We start from the raw sequence: 15,134 nt of genomic DNA, 5'->3' as shown, positions 1-15,134 counted from the left end.
CTGGTTGCTGAAACCTTCTCAAGAAATACCAGGGGATACACACCCTTCAGGGGTCGGCTTTCAGAAATGACTGACAGGATATAAGTACCCCAGCTCCCTTGCTGCTCAGGTGGCCTAATTCAGAAGCATGTTCTGCACCATCTCCCTGAGTCTCCCTCTTCCCATTGGGATTGAGCCCTGGCTGGCTGCTGGTAACTGGCTTACAGCTGAACCTTACTGCCTTCCCTCCCTGCCCCGTCTCACTCCCCCACTTCCCTACTGGTGTTTCCGGGATCACCTCCTCCCAGAATTACTTCTGTTTGAATCCTTGTTTCAGGATCTGCTTCTTGGGGAACTCAAACTCAAACAAGACAAGGGTGATCACATTCAAGCAGAGGAGAAAACATCTGTGAGAACATGTGGATGTGAACCGTCAAGATACTTTGAAGGAAATAAAACTAGCTGTGGATGGCCGAAGGGAGGAGTTATATGAGAAACTGCAGCTAACCTGATCTATTCTGGCTACACAATAAAGGGCCTTTCATGCCAGCTGTGCTGGTTAATTTTATGGGTCAACATAGCTGGGCCACAGGGTACCCAAACATTTGGTTAAATGTGATTCTGGGTGTGTCTGTGAGGGGGATGTTTCTGGATGAGATTAACATTTGAATGAGTAAATGCAATAAATGAGTAAATTGGCTGAGTGAAGCAGACTGCCCTCCCTAGTGGGGGTGGGCCTCACCTATTCAGTTTACATCCTGAATAGAACAAAAAGCCTCATCCTTCTGAGAGTAAGAGGGAACTCCTCCTGCCTGACTGCCTTCCTGGTACTTGAACATTGGTTTTTGCCTGCCTTCAGAATCAAACTGAAACTTTCATTCTTCCTGATTCAAGCCTGCCAGCAGGACTACCCCATTGGTTCTATTGGTTCTCAGGCCTTTGGACTCAGGAATGATACCATGAGATCCCCTGGGCCTTCGGCTTGCCCATTGCAGACATAGGGACTTAGCTTCCATAATTGCATGAGCCCCTCCTCATAATAAACCTCATTTCATGTGTGTGTATGTATATATATGATATATTGCATATATATAATATATATGTGTGCATGCGTTTATTCTATTTCTCTGGAGAACCCTAATATATCAGGTTGAAGCATTTAAACTTTATTTTGAAAATTCCAGAGTAATTAAACAACTTTATGCAGAGGAGTGACACGCCATCTTTTGAAAGATAACTTCTTTTCATGAGAGAAATTTACTAAGAAATTATAAAATACACGCCTTAAAATTTTGGTATTATTTGTATTAAAATCAAACAGAGCACTTCTGGTCTGCAAAGCACCTAATGTGCCGTTACATATTAATGAAATCTACTTTAGTTCAACATTATTCTATATAATATGCTCATTTGGATCATATTTATGCAACAAGTTTCTAGCAAGATTTTTTTTCTAACAAAACCAGGAAAGAATAAAGACAATATATTTCTTAAAAGAAAAAAGAGGATAGCCTATGGAGGTAAGAAGTCATGCCATTCAAAGTTTGGAAGCAGTTAGGGGACTGATGGAGCGTGGCCACAGAGCTGTGGCCCTCTTAAACAGTTCTTCAAGCATCATACTTTTTGGTAGAGGACAAAAACGAAATAAAAAATTTCTAGTCAAAGGGATACAAATGCCATTTCAAACAGGGAGTAATCCGTCAGATGGTATTGTTCTGTGTGTTCAGAAATGCCAATTCCAGAAAATCTCCTTCCCTTCCCAGGCATAGACCAGAGAGAGGCTAAAGCTCCATTTCATCTTAAGGGGCCTCTTTGATGTTAATTTCATAATAGATGCTGTTTTTATTCACCGAATCACTGTCAGATTACCCTGTTGAGTTCTACACAAATACACGAATATGACTAAAGTTCTTATTTTGATCAAAAATGTATGTGAAAACCAACTAATTTCTTATGAATAACCAGTTTTTGGTAACAGCTAGCTTTATATACTTCAGAAGCCCCTTCATAAGAAAGTATCTAGCCTACTTTGAGGCTTATAATACCTATTTCACCTTCTTTTGTGGGAGACAGAGTTGATATGAGTGATTTTCATCTTTACTATTAACCTGTTTTTTGAGCAGCACCTCACTTCCCAATAACAAACAGTCCACACTCCTTTGAAAAACAAAATATACCATGGGTTTTGTAATGACCTGAGCTTTGTCTTACTCTTTTACCCAGAGCCCCCATAATTAATAGTCTTTTGAGGAAGTGGAATGAACGAAAACAAACAAAATCCCACAGAACTTCAGAACTTCATTCTAGAGCAGTTCTCAAAGAGTAGTCTCTGTATCCGCGGTACCATTGTCACCTGGACACTTGTCAGGAATGCAAATACTCAGGTCCCACTCAAGACTTATCGAATCAGAAGCTCTGGAGAAGGGCCCAGAAATCTGTGTTTTAATAAGCCCTTCAGGCGATGCTCATGCACACTAAAGTTTGAGAGCCAGTGGTCTCAAACACTGATTGATATTGGTGTGTTGGAGAAAAATCTTCCAAAAAAGTTGATGTCCATCTTTTGGGATATCTAAGCTGAACTAACTTGCGATGTCTCGCTAACACTAATGTGGTGACAGGTGCCCAAACCACATGGTTGCTGACTCTGAGAAACAGTTATGCTTTCCATAAGATACTGTGTGCTTTCCTCTGTGCTTGAGATCACCCAGCTATTATACTATGCAGTCAGAGGGCAAGGTCATCGTGGTCCTTGGCCAGGATTCTCAGGTTGGCTAGGAACATCTGCATGGATGGAGACTACCTTCAAAGAGGCCTGTGGGCTCACAGGAAAAGGAGGGTATTGTGAAGGAAAAAGTGACCCTCATGAGCTAATAAGGAATCCTCTCCACCCCTAAGGGGGAAAAAAAGGACAGGCATCTGAAACAGATCAAACAATTCCCTTGTCAAAATTTCAGGGACATCTGTACATAGGGGCAGGTCAAGGAGAACAATGACAATATCACAAATCTGTTGTGACTTTTATTTCAAGTGCTCCCAAGTCCTCTCCCTTAAAGCTTAGTTTCTTATCATGGGCTTCTTGTACACTCCTTATTCTTTTAATATTTCATTACCAAAAGCTTATAGGAGCAATTTGCATTTGCAGAGAAAGGAAATGTTATTAGCAAAAATTAAGCTTTTCAGGATTTCCATGTTGTAAGGAAGATGTTGGTATCCTCATATTTTCTAATGAAACTTGACAAAGCAGAAACTCCAGGCTAAGAATAACTGAGAAGGGAAAGTCCTCACAGAAAAGGCTACTACCACGGAGCTGAATACCTGGACCCACTGGTCTAACAAATGGCTAAATCCACTTTCTGCAAGGTAACTGATAAAGCTAGGAGAAGAAGAAAAAAAAAAACTTCATGGCTCTGCTGCTTTGGCTTAGCCAACTGGGCACATGATGGCACCACTTACTGAAATATGGGATTTAGGAAGAGGAAAATTGGAGAGAGAAGGGACAGATTTTAGATTGAGTTTCCCACGTGTTGGGTTGAAGATGCACACTCCCAGCTGGACATGGATGTGTGTAGGCGAGCGTACCAGTGAGGGCTGGGCTGGACACAGATAAATGTCAGGAGGACAAGTAGAAGACAGCAGTCAACAGGATAGAGTGCCCAGCCAAGTACAAGGGCTCTGAAGGGCCATGTGAAGTCATGTGATCGAATATGCACTAGTTTCCAGTCCCATGCTCAATCCATCCAAGAGATTCCTATAACTTCAACGAGGACAGTTGCAGAAGGGCAGAGATAATCACGTGATCACTGTGGATTATGGAGTGACTAGCAAGTGAAGAAGATGGACAACTCTTCAAAAACACATGGCTGAGAGTAGAAGTTAGGTCCATATATAAAGTAGAATATAGGTTGGAAGAGTTAGTTTCTCTGTTGTTTTTTATCTTTATTCTTAGTTCTCTGCCTCATTAGGAATTACTTCATTCATATACTATTTCTCAAAAGAATTTTCCCCCTGCATTTGTCTCAATGTTTTCAACTAAAGAACAGAAACGGGTCTACCCAGAATGTTTGAAGAGTCTTTCAAAAGCACTCCGCAGGGGTCCCTGTAAAGATGCCCGTAACACCCTACCTTCTCCAAGTAGCATTTAGATGTGTCTGTTTTACCAGAACTTCTTAATGAGATCAAACTCTGCTTAGTCAAGGCTCATGTTCCCCGGTCCTCATTTGTTCTGCCCTTTATCAGCATTTGCTCTACTGACTGCACACTCCCCCCATCATGAAAGGATAGATTGCATTCTGTCTATGGCTGCTGCTTATTCCCATATTCAGGTTGCTTGGTTACAGCAACACTTCACTGGATTTTCATTGAAGGCAAAATGTGTTTGTAGCTTTTGAGGCCCATCAAGTGGAAATGGTTAGCACCCATTTCCTAAGAAGGCAGTTAACTCATTTATGTTAAATTATAGAGAGCGTGTCTTGTGGAATTCTAAACATCGATGTGATCAGCACATTAAAAGTGTGCAAATGTGCCATGTACCTGTAAATATGCACGATTAAAAAAAATGCTGGATTCTTTCACTCTGTAGTTTTTTTATATGCTGAATGTGTCATTTGGAAAGAAAAAGTACAATTCAGACTGGTTAAGCAGTTTTTCTTGTGCTTCTTTTACTTATTCAAAGACTACTGGTGTATTAGTTTTTTCTTGCTGCTGTAACATATTTCTACTAAGTTAGTGGCTTAAAACAGCACAAATTTATTACCTTACAGTTCTGTAGGTCAGAAGTACCACATGGATTCACTTAGGCTAAAATCAACCTGTTGGCTGGGCTGCATTCCTTTCTGGAGGCTCTAGGAAAGAATCTGTGTCCCTTCCCTTCCTATCTTCTAGAGGCTGCCCACATCCCTTAGCTCATGGCCCCTTCCTCCATCTTCAAAGCCAGCAGTGTTTCATCCCTCTGAGAATTCTCCTCTAAGTCAGCTCCCTCTGACTTTCGTCTTCTGCTTCCTTTTTCCAATTTTAAGAACTCTTGTGATTACATTGGCCCCACCCTGATAATCCAAAGTAACATCTCTATTTTAAAGTCAGCTAACTGCAACCTTAACTCCATATGAAATCCTACTTTTCCCTTTGCAGTGTCACATAACATATTCATAGGTTCTGGGGCTTAGGATGTAGACATCTTTGGGGGACCAGTTTTCTTCCTACTACATCTGGTAAATCAGGAAGCAGATTGCTTTGCATAAAAAGTGTTTGAGGAATAGAACTAGAAAGAATTCTATTCAGAAATAAAAGGGTTTTCTGTGCGATCAAGTTTATAGGCTTAAAATCATGGTCATATTTGAGTTTTTGGTTTTTAACCTCATTCTCTCATAAAAAGGGCTTTCTTTTCTTTTTCTGAAACCTTCATTCTTTTCTTCCTTCCATCTCCTCTTTTTTTCTTCCTTCATTCTTTCTTTTTTTATGTTTTGCATTTTTTCTTTTATCTTTCTATCTTTCCTTACTCTGGTTATAAAAGAATATCAAAAAGATAAATGATGAACTTGGAAACCACTTATAACACGTATTTGAAAGGATTAATAACCTTAATATACAATGAGTTTTCAAAAATCAATAAAAAAGATGACAGCAGTCAATAAATTATATAATTTGCTATATAATTGCTATGTAATTAGCAATTTCATATAAGAAATTTGGAGATACAATAATTGGAAAGAAAGAATAAGCTATATGAGTAATAAAAATGGATATTATTACCCATTAATTATCAGCAGAAGAAGGAGGAAAGAGAACATTTGGATATGCCATATGATTAGAGGAACACCAGTTTTTCAGGAGCTCCAGCACTACTGGTGCAACTAAATCATATGTGGCTTTTTTTTAGCAGACAAGTAGCTTTAAACAATTATCCATGTTTTCAGGATTGCTGTGAGAAAAAGTATTACACTATGGAAAGGCTTTGAGAGAAGACATACCCAACTGTGTGACTTTGGCCAATTTACTGAGCTTTCTTCAGCCTCGGTTCACTACCATCCCCATAAAAGCAGATGATGAATCCATGCTATAGGATGTTGTTGGAAGGCCAGTCTCTAAGTCATGAAATGAATTAGTTCTTCTTAAATATAAGATCTATCACATTACTCTCACAATCAAGAACTTACTCTTAGTCCCAAGTGCTTACTGCGAGGGGAAGAGTGTCAACATATTTTGGGCTCTACGAATTGGATATAAGCATCCTACTTTATTTCACAATTTCTCCAATCTAAATGGTCCTTCTCCCTTTATGTTGCCTAACACAACTTGACATCACTCCTCTCCTCCTTTCTTTAACAATCACTGCAAGTGCCATGTTCTTCCTGAAACGTGCCCCAACCAACCTTGTTCTCATACGTATTTGCGTCTGAATTCCTGGGTGCTATAACTATACCAGTGTTATACTTGATTATTTGACAACATTGTTTTCCAACTGTTATGCATAATATATGCCTCTTCAGGCACATTATAAGAACTATATCTTGAACATAGCATTGACCAAAGCTTTGGGAACTTAGTAGGCATATAGTAAATATTTGTCGACTGATGGACAGAAAGATAGTGAATGGCAGTGGATGAGATAAACTTATAAAATCGATGAAAAGGGGGATGCAGAGGACATAATGTGAATACTTTCTCTTGTTTGTTTTTAGAGAGTAGATCCAGGCAAAGTTTTTTAAAAAATATTATACCCTTTTGTCAAAGGATACATTTTTTAATTTTTGAAAATTTAAAAAATATTCAAAAAGCAGTGTTATGCACTCATCTAGCTGTGTCAACAATACTTAGAGTTTCTAGAAAAAAATTTGTTTTTACATGAGACTTTGGTTAAATAGCATCTCTGTCTTAGTCTGTTTTGTGCTGCTATACTAGAAGACCACTGACTGGGTACTATATAATGAACAGAAATTTACTGGCTCAGAGTTCTGGAGGCTGGGAAGTCCAATGTCAAAGGGCTGGCATCTAGCCAGGGTCTTCTTGCTGCATCAGAACAAGGGGGAAGACATCACATAGTGGAAGACAGAGGGCAAGAGGGAGGAGGCCAGACTAACCCTTTTATAATGGCACCAATCCTACCTATGAGGGTGAAGCCATCATGGCCTAATCACCTCTTGAAGGTCCTACCTCTTCATACTGTTAATAATGGCAATCAAATTTCAACACGAGTTTTGGAGGAGACAAACATTCAAACCATAGCATTCTCAGTTTAGGCTCATGGTAGGTTTTTATTTACTTTACTGTTATAAATACCTACTTTATCTTTAAAAGTTTTCCAGATTCTGAAAGGTCAGTGGGATATTAGGAATGGTCTCTGTTCTCCACAAACTTACTTTTTCATTAGTGAGACAAGATAGAGAGGTCAAAAAAGAAATAATAATATTGATGACATAGAACCCATCCACAGCTGCCTTGCAGCAGTGTGTGATGCAGTGTGCCTTGCAGGAATGTGAATAATTTAGACAAACGGAAATAAATGGCAGAAACATATGGTCAGGAAAACAGATGACAGTTATATTTATATCAATAACATTTATCACACGTTTGGAAGACTATAAGGAGGTCAAAATAACCGAGGCTTGATTGAGAAGATTCTTGGTTTGTTTTGTTTAGAAAATAATAGACATGCATTGAAGATATGAAAAGTCTCATCAAAATCTAAATTTGGAGTTTTCTTTACCATAATTATGCAAAGATAGACTTGTTGTGGGGCTATCCTGTGCATCATAGAACATTAGGGGCATCCCTGATGGCTAATCATCAGATAACAATAGCCTCTTCCCTCCTGGAGTTGTGAAAAACCAAAATGTCCCAAAAAGACCCCTGGAGGGAAAAATCACGCCCAGCTGAGAATCACCGCAGTAAACAAATGCAGGATTTCCCTTAAGGGAGAAGAGGAGGGGGTTTAACCAGGATATCCTTAAAGCTCCCAACACCAGGATTTTTTGATATAGTTATAAAGCTGTATGTTCTTTTTTGTTATTATGAGGAAAATCAATATCCCCAAGTTCTCTATTAGGTCTTATATTCTAATAAAAAAAAAATCAACTTCCCCATTCCAGATCAGGAATTATCTTTTCTTTTTCCTTTCTTATATCCAATGAAAACTACATACAATAAATTCTACACACTAAAAATTACAAGCCTTTTATGTAAAGAACAAAGAGGTTTCTGAGTTGACTCATACAAATATTATTTGCTGTAGGCCATGTAATGGTGCACTGTAACTATAAATTATTCGTAATCTAAGTGTATGATAATTCCACAAAGCTGCCACACTCTACTTCCAAATAACACATCTGAAAGAAAAGGTCAAATGTGCTTCACCCCGCAGCAAGATATAAAACTGTTGAAAAAATCATCATTGCTGATTTCTTTCCTTGGAGATTCTTACTGCATTTCCATGATGGGTACTGTTAATGGGCTGACCTGTGTCCCACCAAATTCTTATATCTAAGTCCCAACCCCAGTACCTCGGAATGGGACTCTATTTGGAAATAGGGCCATTAAGAGATAATTAAATTAAAATAAGGTGATTTGAGTGGGTCCTAATTCAACATGACTGATGTCTTTATAAAAAGAGAAAGATAGAACACAAATGACTCAGAGAGAAGATCATGTTAAAATACAGGGAGAAGACAACCAATCTGCAAGCCAAGGAGCAAGGCCTCAGAAGAAACTAACCTTGCCCACACCTTGATCTTGGACTTCTAGCCTCCAGGATCATGAGAAACTGTATTTCTGCTGTTTAAGCCATTCACTCTCTGATACTTTGGTTTTGCTAATAAAAGCAATTCTCTATCTTCTCCTGTAGTCATGCTACAAGGCCTTTGGGCTTCCCCTCACCACTTACCTGCTCATCTGCAGGTAATAGCACCATGCTGTGCAGATGATTTGGAAGGAATTTGATTTTGAGATCAATGATAAAGCACCAATCTGACTCATACTAGAACGGTTTCCATGAAGACATTTACAGGTATTAAAAGAGAAGCATGGCACCTCTGAAAAATGATGGGCAGCAGATGAAATTAGAAATGGGACTTTCTCAGTGCCCCAAATGCATCCTGGCAGTTGACCTCAGCTTTCTCTGAAGATGCTCTGAGAAAACTTGACCTGTTACCACTTGAGCAAGTCAGATGCCATTCTCAATTTTAAAATATAGTTCTGTTGCTTCCTAGCTATATGCCTCATTTTCCATATCTAAAAAGTAGGGTGTCATAGATTTGTTTAATATAGGTGCTGCCCTGGCATCCATTTTGGGGCCTGACATAAGTTGTTGGAAACCCAGTTGTATCCTGTCGCCTCTGGCCTACTTAAAACCTCCCCTCTCTGTGTGGCTGAATGTGATATGTTTTACTTGTTCCTCATCCCACTGACCCAAAACCCAAACCCCTCCAACAATAAAATCTGACGGTCAACACCAGAGGCATGTAAATAAGTTCCTCCTTCACAATGGTTTTCCTTACACTAGCCAATCCACACCCCCATGAAAAAGCCTAAGGGATAAAGCGTGTGAACCCTGATAGAGTCAAAGTCCCACAGGTCCTCTCTCTCTTTCTCTCGCTCCCCACTTGCTGACTGAGCTCCCTCCCGACTCCTTGTTGGCCTCCCATTTGCTTCCCCAACCTCTTTGGGACCTGTGAGTAATACATTTCTTGTGTTTCATGCATTTTAATTTCACTTCCTCATTATGTCTCACCTGACAAACACATCTGAACCTAACTTTTCTCCTCCTACCCCCACTCCCTGTCAGAGCTCTCCGAGAGAGTGGCTCTCTTGGCTCACAACCAGTCTCAAGAGAGAGAAACCTCAAGACTAAATTAGAAAGAAACCACACATAGTAGAAATCACAACGCAGGGTTAATATGATGCCTACTGTCTTAGAATTATTATGAAGACTAAGTGATTTAGCCGTCAAGAGATGAATAGTATGTCTGGCTGATGGAAAGTAATTAAAAAATGTTTGAGTTATTATCAACTATTAATATATTATTTATATTATCATTATGTAATATATTAATTATAATAATTAACTGTTTTAATATTATTATTGAACTATTATTAATATCAGGTAGTAGCTATGCATGTACCATTTTAGTATCATCTCTTCTAGTCCAACTTTTATTGTTTTCTCATTCATTTTGTCTCAGATTCCCAATTACAAAAATTACAGACATGAGGTTAAAGTACCCCAAAATACAGAGATTTGGTTTAATATAAAAATGACTTTTTTCCCCCTTTTTCTTTTTTTCCTTAAGAAATGGGGTTGCATTCTGTTGCCCAGGCTGGAGTACAGTGGCTCCATCATAGCTCACTGCAGCCTCAGGCTCCTGGGCTCAAGCAATCCTCCTGCCTCAGTCTCCAGAGTACCTGGGACTATAGGTATGTGCCACCACACCTGGATAATTTTTCTCATTTTTTGGTAGAGACAGAGTTTCACTATACTTCTCAGGCTGGTCTTAAACTCCTGGCCTCAAGGGATCCTCCCACCTTGGCCTTACACAGTGTGGGATGACAGGCGTGATCCCTAGCACCCAGCCTAAAATGACTTTTTTCCTAAGCTATTATCATCATTGCATTGTGAAAAGTTATGAATACTAGTTAGAGATATTCTGAATAAGTCAGTCTGGGAAAATATATGGCAAATCAGAAAAATTATTTTCTAATCAGAGGTGGTATGGTTATGAATTAACCATAAATTCAAATTAAGGACAGATAATATATATCATCTATATTAGCAGTCACACATTCCATTAGACATCACCTTTATTTCATATTGCATATTTAGAATTTACGAATGTCTGATGCCTCAACATTGGAGAAATATTCTACAATTTTTGAGGATTCTGAAGTTTAGTTTAAAATTTACTTACTATTATAAATATGCACAGAAAATAATTTCGTGAACATGGTGTGCTTCAGAGCATTGATGTGAGACTGAGGATGATTTTATTATTATTTCACTTGCTCAAGTACTGAGATACATTTTTAAATTTATTTAAAGTAGCAATTTTCCAACCAATAATTTATTTGCATAGTTATTAATATATTCTAGACTCCTAAAACTGTCTTTTTTTAAATTTGCAGTGTGATGTTTGGCTCTGCATCATTAGAAATACCTGCTGATAGATTTGTTTCAATACCAATGGGATCATAATTATGCAATTTTTTTTATCATGTTGGAGTGAAAACAAGTTTTAATTTTAGAAGACATGAAAATGAATATGATGTCATTATTTCCAAACATCTCAAGGAGTCTAAAGTTTATAAAAATCTTATAAATTATGCTGCGATATTGATAAAACATGAGAATATTTGCTTCACACATCATAGCAAGTCACATTTTTTTTACATAATCAATGCTTCCCTTTAATAATACTTAAAAATACAGGCACCCATCACTGTGATTATAGAGGAAATCAAGAGAAAAGATGGAACAAGGAGATTGAAACAAAAAAGGCCATCAGATTATGGTGGCAAGAATTTATTTAATTCAACTCATCTCAACAGCTATTAATACTTATTAAATAGCTATTATGTGCTTTATACTCTGTAAAACACTGAGATGCTTAAAAAAAGAAAGAAAGATGAAAAAAGGAGAAGGAAGAAAAGGAGGAGGAAGCTAAGGAAGAGGAGAACAAAAATACCACAACCACCCTACTGTTCTTCAACACACAGGAGTCTTCAAGGAATTTACATTATGTTTCAGTTAGAGACATACTTTAGTTAAATCCCTAAATTAAATACACTTAGCAGATTCACCTTTTAATTATAAAATGAGAAAGAAGAACTTCAATTACTCAGAAGGATTTGATCCACTTAGAGCATTAGCACAGTTGCACACCTCCATTGGTTTTCTGCAGCTGTTCTGGACAGCTACCCACATCGCGACTTACGGGCAGGGCACCCTCTTTATTGTGGCTGTGATAGGCTGCTTAAAATGATGAATGTGTACCAGCACCCTTCATTCCCTCCTTCTCGCCTGCCAGAGTCACCTGCTACATGAAAAGCTACTTCAAATGTGGATGGAAACGTCAAAAGAAAGCTCTTTGAAAGGCAGGCACCAACAATGCTCATAGTAGCTTGAAATTTCCTGGAAGCAATTCTCACCATGGCTAAGGAAAGCACTCTGGACACTGTGACTTTAATGGCACCATAAAAATAACAAGGCATTAAACAAGCCTCAGCCTTAATGGCTGGAAGAGAGGGAGAGTGAAGGGAAATATTCAAATTACCCAAATCCAACTAATGGCACATTCAATCGATGTAAATCCATTACTCAAGGTTCTTTAACAACCCTGAAGTTTCTCCTACATTCTAAAAAGAAGTGTGAAATGACTACCATTCTCGGATTGTCCTAGAAAGTGCTACTATAGTCATTGCAGTTTAGGGTGAGAAAATTGGGGAGGAATAAGGTTGGAATGCAGGAACAGACTGAATTCTGACTACAAATATAAATGGGCTCCTTATAATTTCCAACAAAAGTGTTTAACATGGTAGATGTAGGCATGAGAGGCCAGGCAAACTCACGAGCTAGAGACGGAACCAGAGATGATGCAATTTAGGGTCAGGGGAATGGCCTTTAGAAGTCATTTAATTAACCCCTCACTTTCGATGTGGGACACTGACACCCAAGAGATGAACTGACTCCACAAGACAATACAATGGCCTCTTGGGGCAGAGAGTTCTAGAACCTAGATTTCCCATCACCTCATTCAGTTCTTAGAAACTATGATGCAAGCTGGCAGCGATGACTGGTGTGGTAACCACATTTTTAACGTCCTGAAGATGTGAAACAAAATAGAAGTATACGTGAAGTCTCCACTTCTTCAATCCTCAATTCCAAAGGCAACAACAAATCGCTTTACTCACCTACAGGGAAAAACTCGGTCATTTTCTTTTTGTAGATTTTGAAGTCAACTTCTAAGAAGACACAGAAGATGATCCGATCCACCTAGAGGCAAACAATAAACACTCAAAGTGAAAGGAAATACGGCAATTGCCTTCCCAGAACATGGTCTTAGAACAAAAACAAATGGAAAATTTTTGGCGTTACACTGCTAACTACATCACAATGCTGAGATTCAAGGGTATATGTATGTGTCAGTGTGGGTTTGTACTCTGTATATAAATAAACCCATGGGCTCTTTGGTAGAAAGATGTTATATAAATCAAATAAGAAATAATAAATGACAATAAGCCACTTTGCAGCAAGCTATAAATAAGATCTAAGATTCTGACAGGATACCTAGACTTTATGTCCTATAAAACAGCCACACGAGAGACGTACAGCAGAATGATAATAAAGTATGTCAGTAAACAAAGAGCTCTCTGTCCTACTCATGTTAGACAAATATATTTATCAAACATGTTAGTATTTGAATATGGCCTAAAAAGCTTCCATGCAGTTTAATTTGCATGAAGTCACTTGCTTTTAGCTTAACATATTTGGAAACACAACGGAAATAAAATACAACTAGTTGAGACTGACACAGGTCAATATAACATTTAATTTGGTAGATATTACTGAGTAAATACCACCTCAAAAGTAAAATGTGTGCATAGTCTGTTTTTGTCTGTTTTGAGATAGCTTCTACGTGTAAGGAATTTCTCTGAAACATTCAGAAAGTAATATGGTAAATAGAGAAGGGAGATGGAATGTACATAATAGCTCACATATATCTGATATTAAATCAGTGACTCAATTTTGTGTCCTGAAAATAAATACCCCTTTAGTTCCTTTATTTTAACAATGTAAAGGAGCTAAAAATCACTCAATCTATCAAACTGCAAATGGAAAACTGAACAGAACATGAAGTGAGCCATTTCTCACGGCAGCATGAAATGAAAGTGGGGTGCGCGTGTGGCACGACAACACGGAGCCCAAATGGATGTCATCTGCCTAACCCCTGAGCTCCCCCAGCCTGTGGGATGCAGACATTGCTAGCATGACAGTTCCCAGTAGGAAAGACAACCTATGGGGGTGAGAAGTGGGGGCTGGGGCACAAGGAATCACCAGGGGTCCCTGATGGATGCTGGGAGATTTGTCTCCCTAATCCCTGCACAAGCCTAGACCTCGTCTGGGGTGGACTGCCTCCTGGACTGTTACCAGACTTCCCTGCTGTAATTATCAAAGACCACACAGTCCCTAGAACTGCGCATATAGGAGGGATTACGAGAGAAAGCACTTGGCCTTCAGAAATGGAATGACTGTAGTGCAAATAACCGTATTTCCTTTTCCCTGTATTCATTTTTATGTCTGGTGTCTGGTCCTGCCTGCATATCATTAACACTTTCTACAAATGCAAAACCTGCCATTGTCAACTCACTTTCCAGGTGAACTATAAATTTAGTTGACTAAACGATCAACTCTGTGCAATAGTACAATAGTGAATGCTTATATTCGCTCTCCTTAAGGCATGTTTATGTTCTGTAGCTAAAGCTCAAAATCGTTAATGTTGAGTAATAAAAACAAGTTGCAAAAGAACACATACTCTATGATGCCATTTATACAAACCTTTCAAATGTAAAGATGCAGCAATGTGGGGATCCATTCATAAATATTGTTAAAATAATTAATTGGGGGGCCATTAACCCAAAGTGGCTCCAGTGTCCTGGGTTTCTACATAAGCAAACTGAGTGTAAACAGTAAAAAGAAATTTAAGCTTAACCATTCAGAAACTGCCAACTAACTTCTGACTAGGGACTTTCCACTAGAATGACCCGAATAAAGTTATTACTCCACCATAACCAATCACGTATTTTCTCTGCCTTGCTTCCACGTTCACATGACAAAAGCCCTCCAAGTCCCTTCGGTGGAGCACAAAACCTCCTGCATTCTGAAGCTGCCCAATTCATGAATTGCTATCTGCCCAAACGAACTCTATAATGTTAATGTGCCTCAATTTATCTTTTAGCAGTACTAATATAAAGAAACAAAGGAATGTCACACATAACTTTATGATGATGACTTCCGGGGAGAGAGGAAAGGTAAAGGAAGTGGAAGGTATGGATTTAACTGAATAGTTAATATTTTATTTATGTAGAAAGAAATGAGATTTGAGAAAATATGGCAAATGGATAATAGCTGTTAAATATGTGAGTAGCTATAAAAAATATCATTTTATTTATTT

The 15,134-nt window shown here is 38.5% G+C and overlaps 1 protein-coding gene across 1 annotated transcript in view; it reads right to left on the bottom strand.

The window, feature by feature from the left end:
* Positions 1 to 15,134, bottom strand: part of MACROD2 (MACRO domain containing 2) — a 2,082,072-nt gene that overhangs the window by 169,271 nt on the left and 1,897,667 nt on the right. Inside the window, 1 exon segment of the mRNA XM_012640501.1 lies at positions 12,874 to 12,955. Within this exon segment, the coding sequence (XP_012495955.1) occupies positions 12,874 to 12,955 (82 nt within the window).

The sequence above is a fragment of the Propithecus coquereli genome, unplaced genomic scaffold, assembly GCF_000956105.1.
Source record: "Propithecus coquereli isolate 6110/MARCELLA unplaced genomic scaffold, Pcoq_1.0 Scaffold153, whole genome shotgun sequence".
Lineage (NCBI taxonomy): Eukaryota > Metazoa > Chordata > Mammalia > Primates > Indriidae > Propithecus > Propithecus coquereli.
The sequence above is the reverse complement of the archived record's forward strand: the minus strand, read 5'-3'. Positions and strand labels throughout refer to the sequence as shown.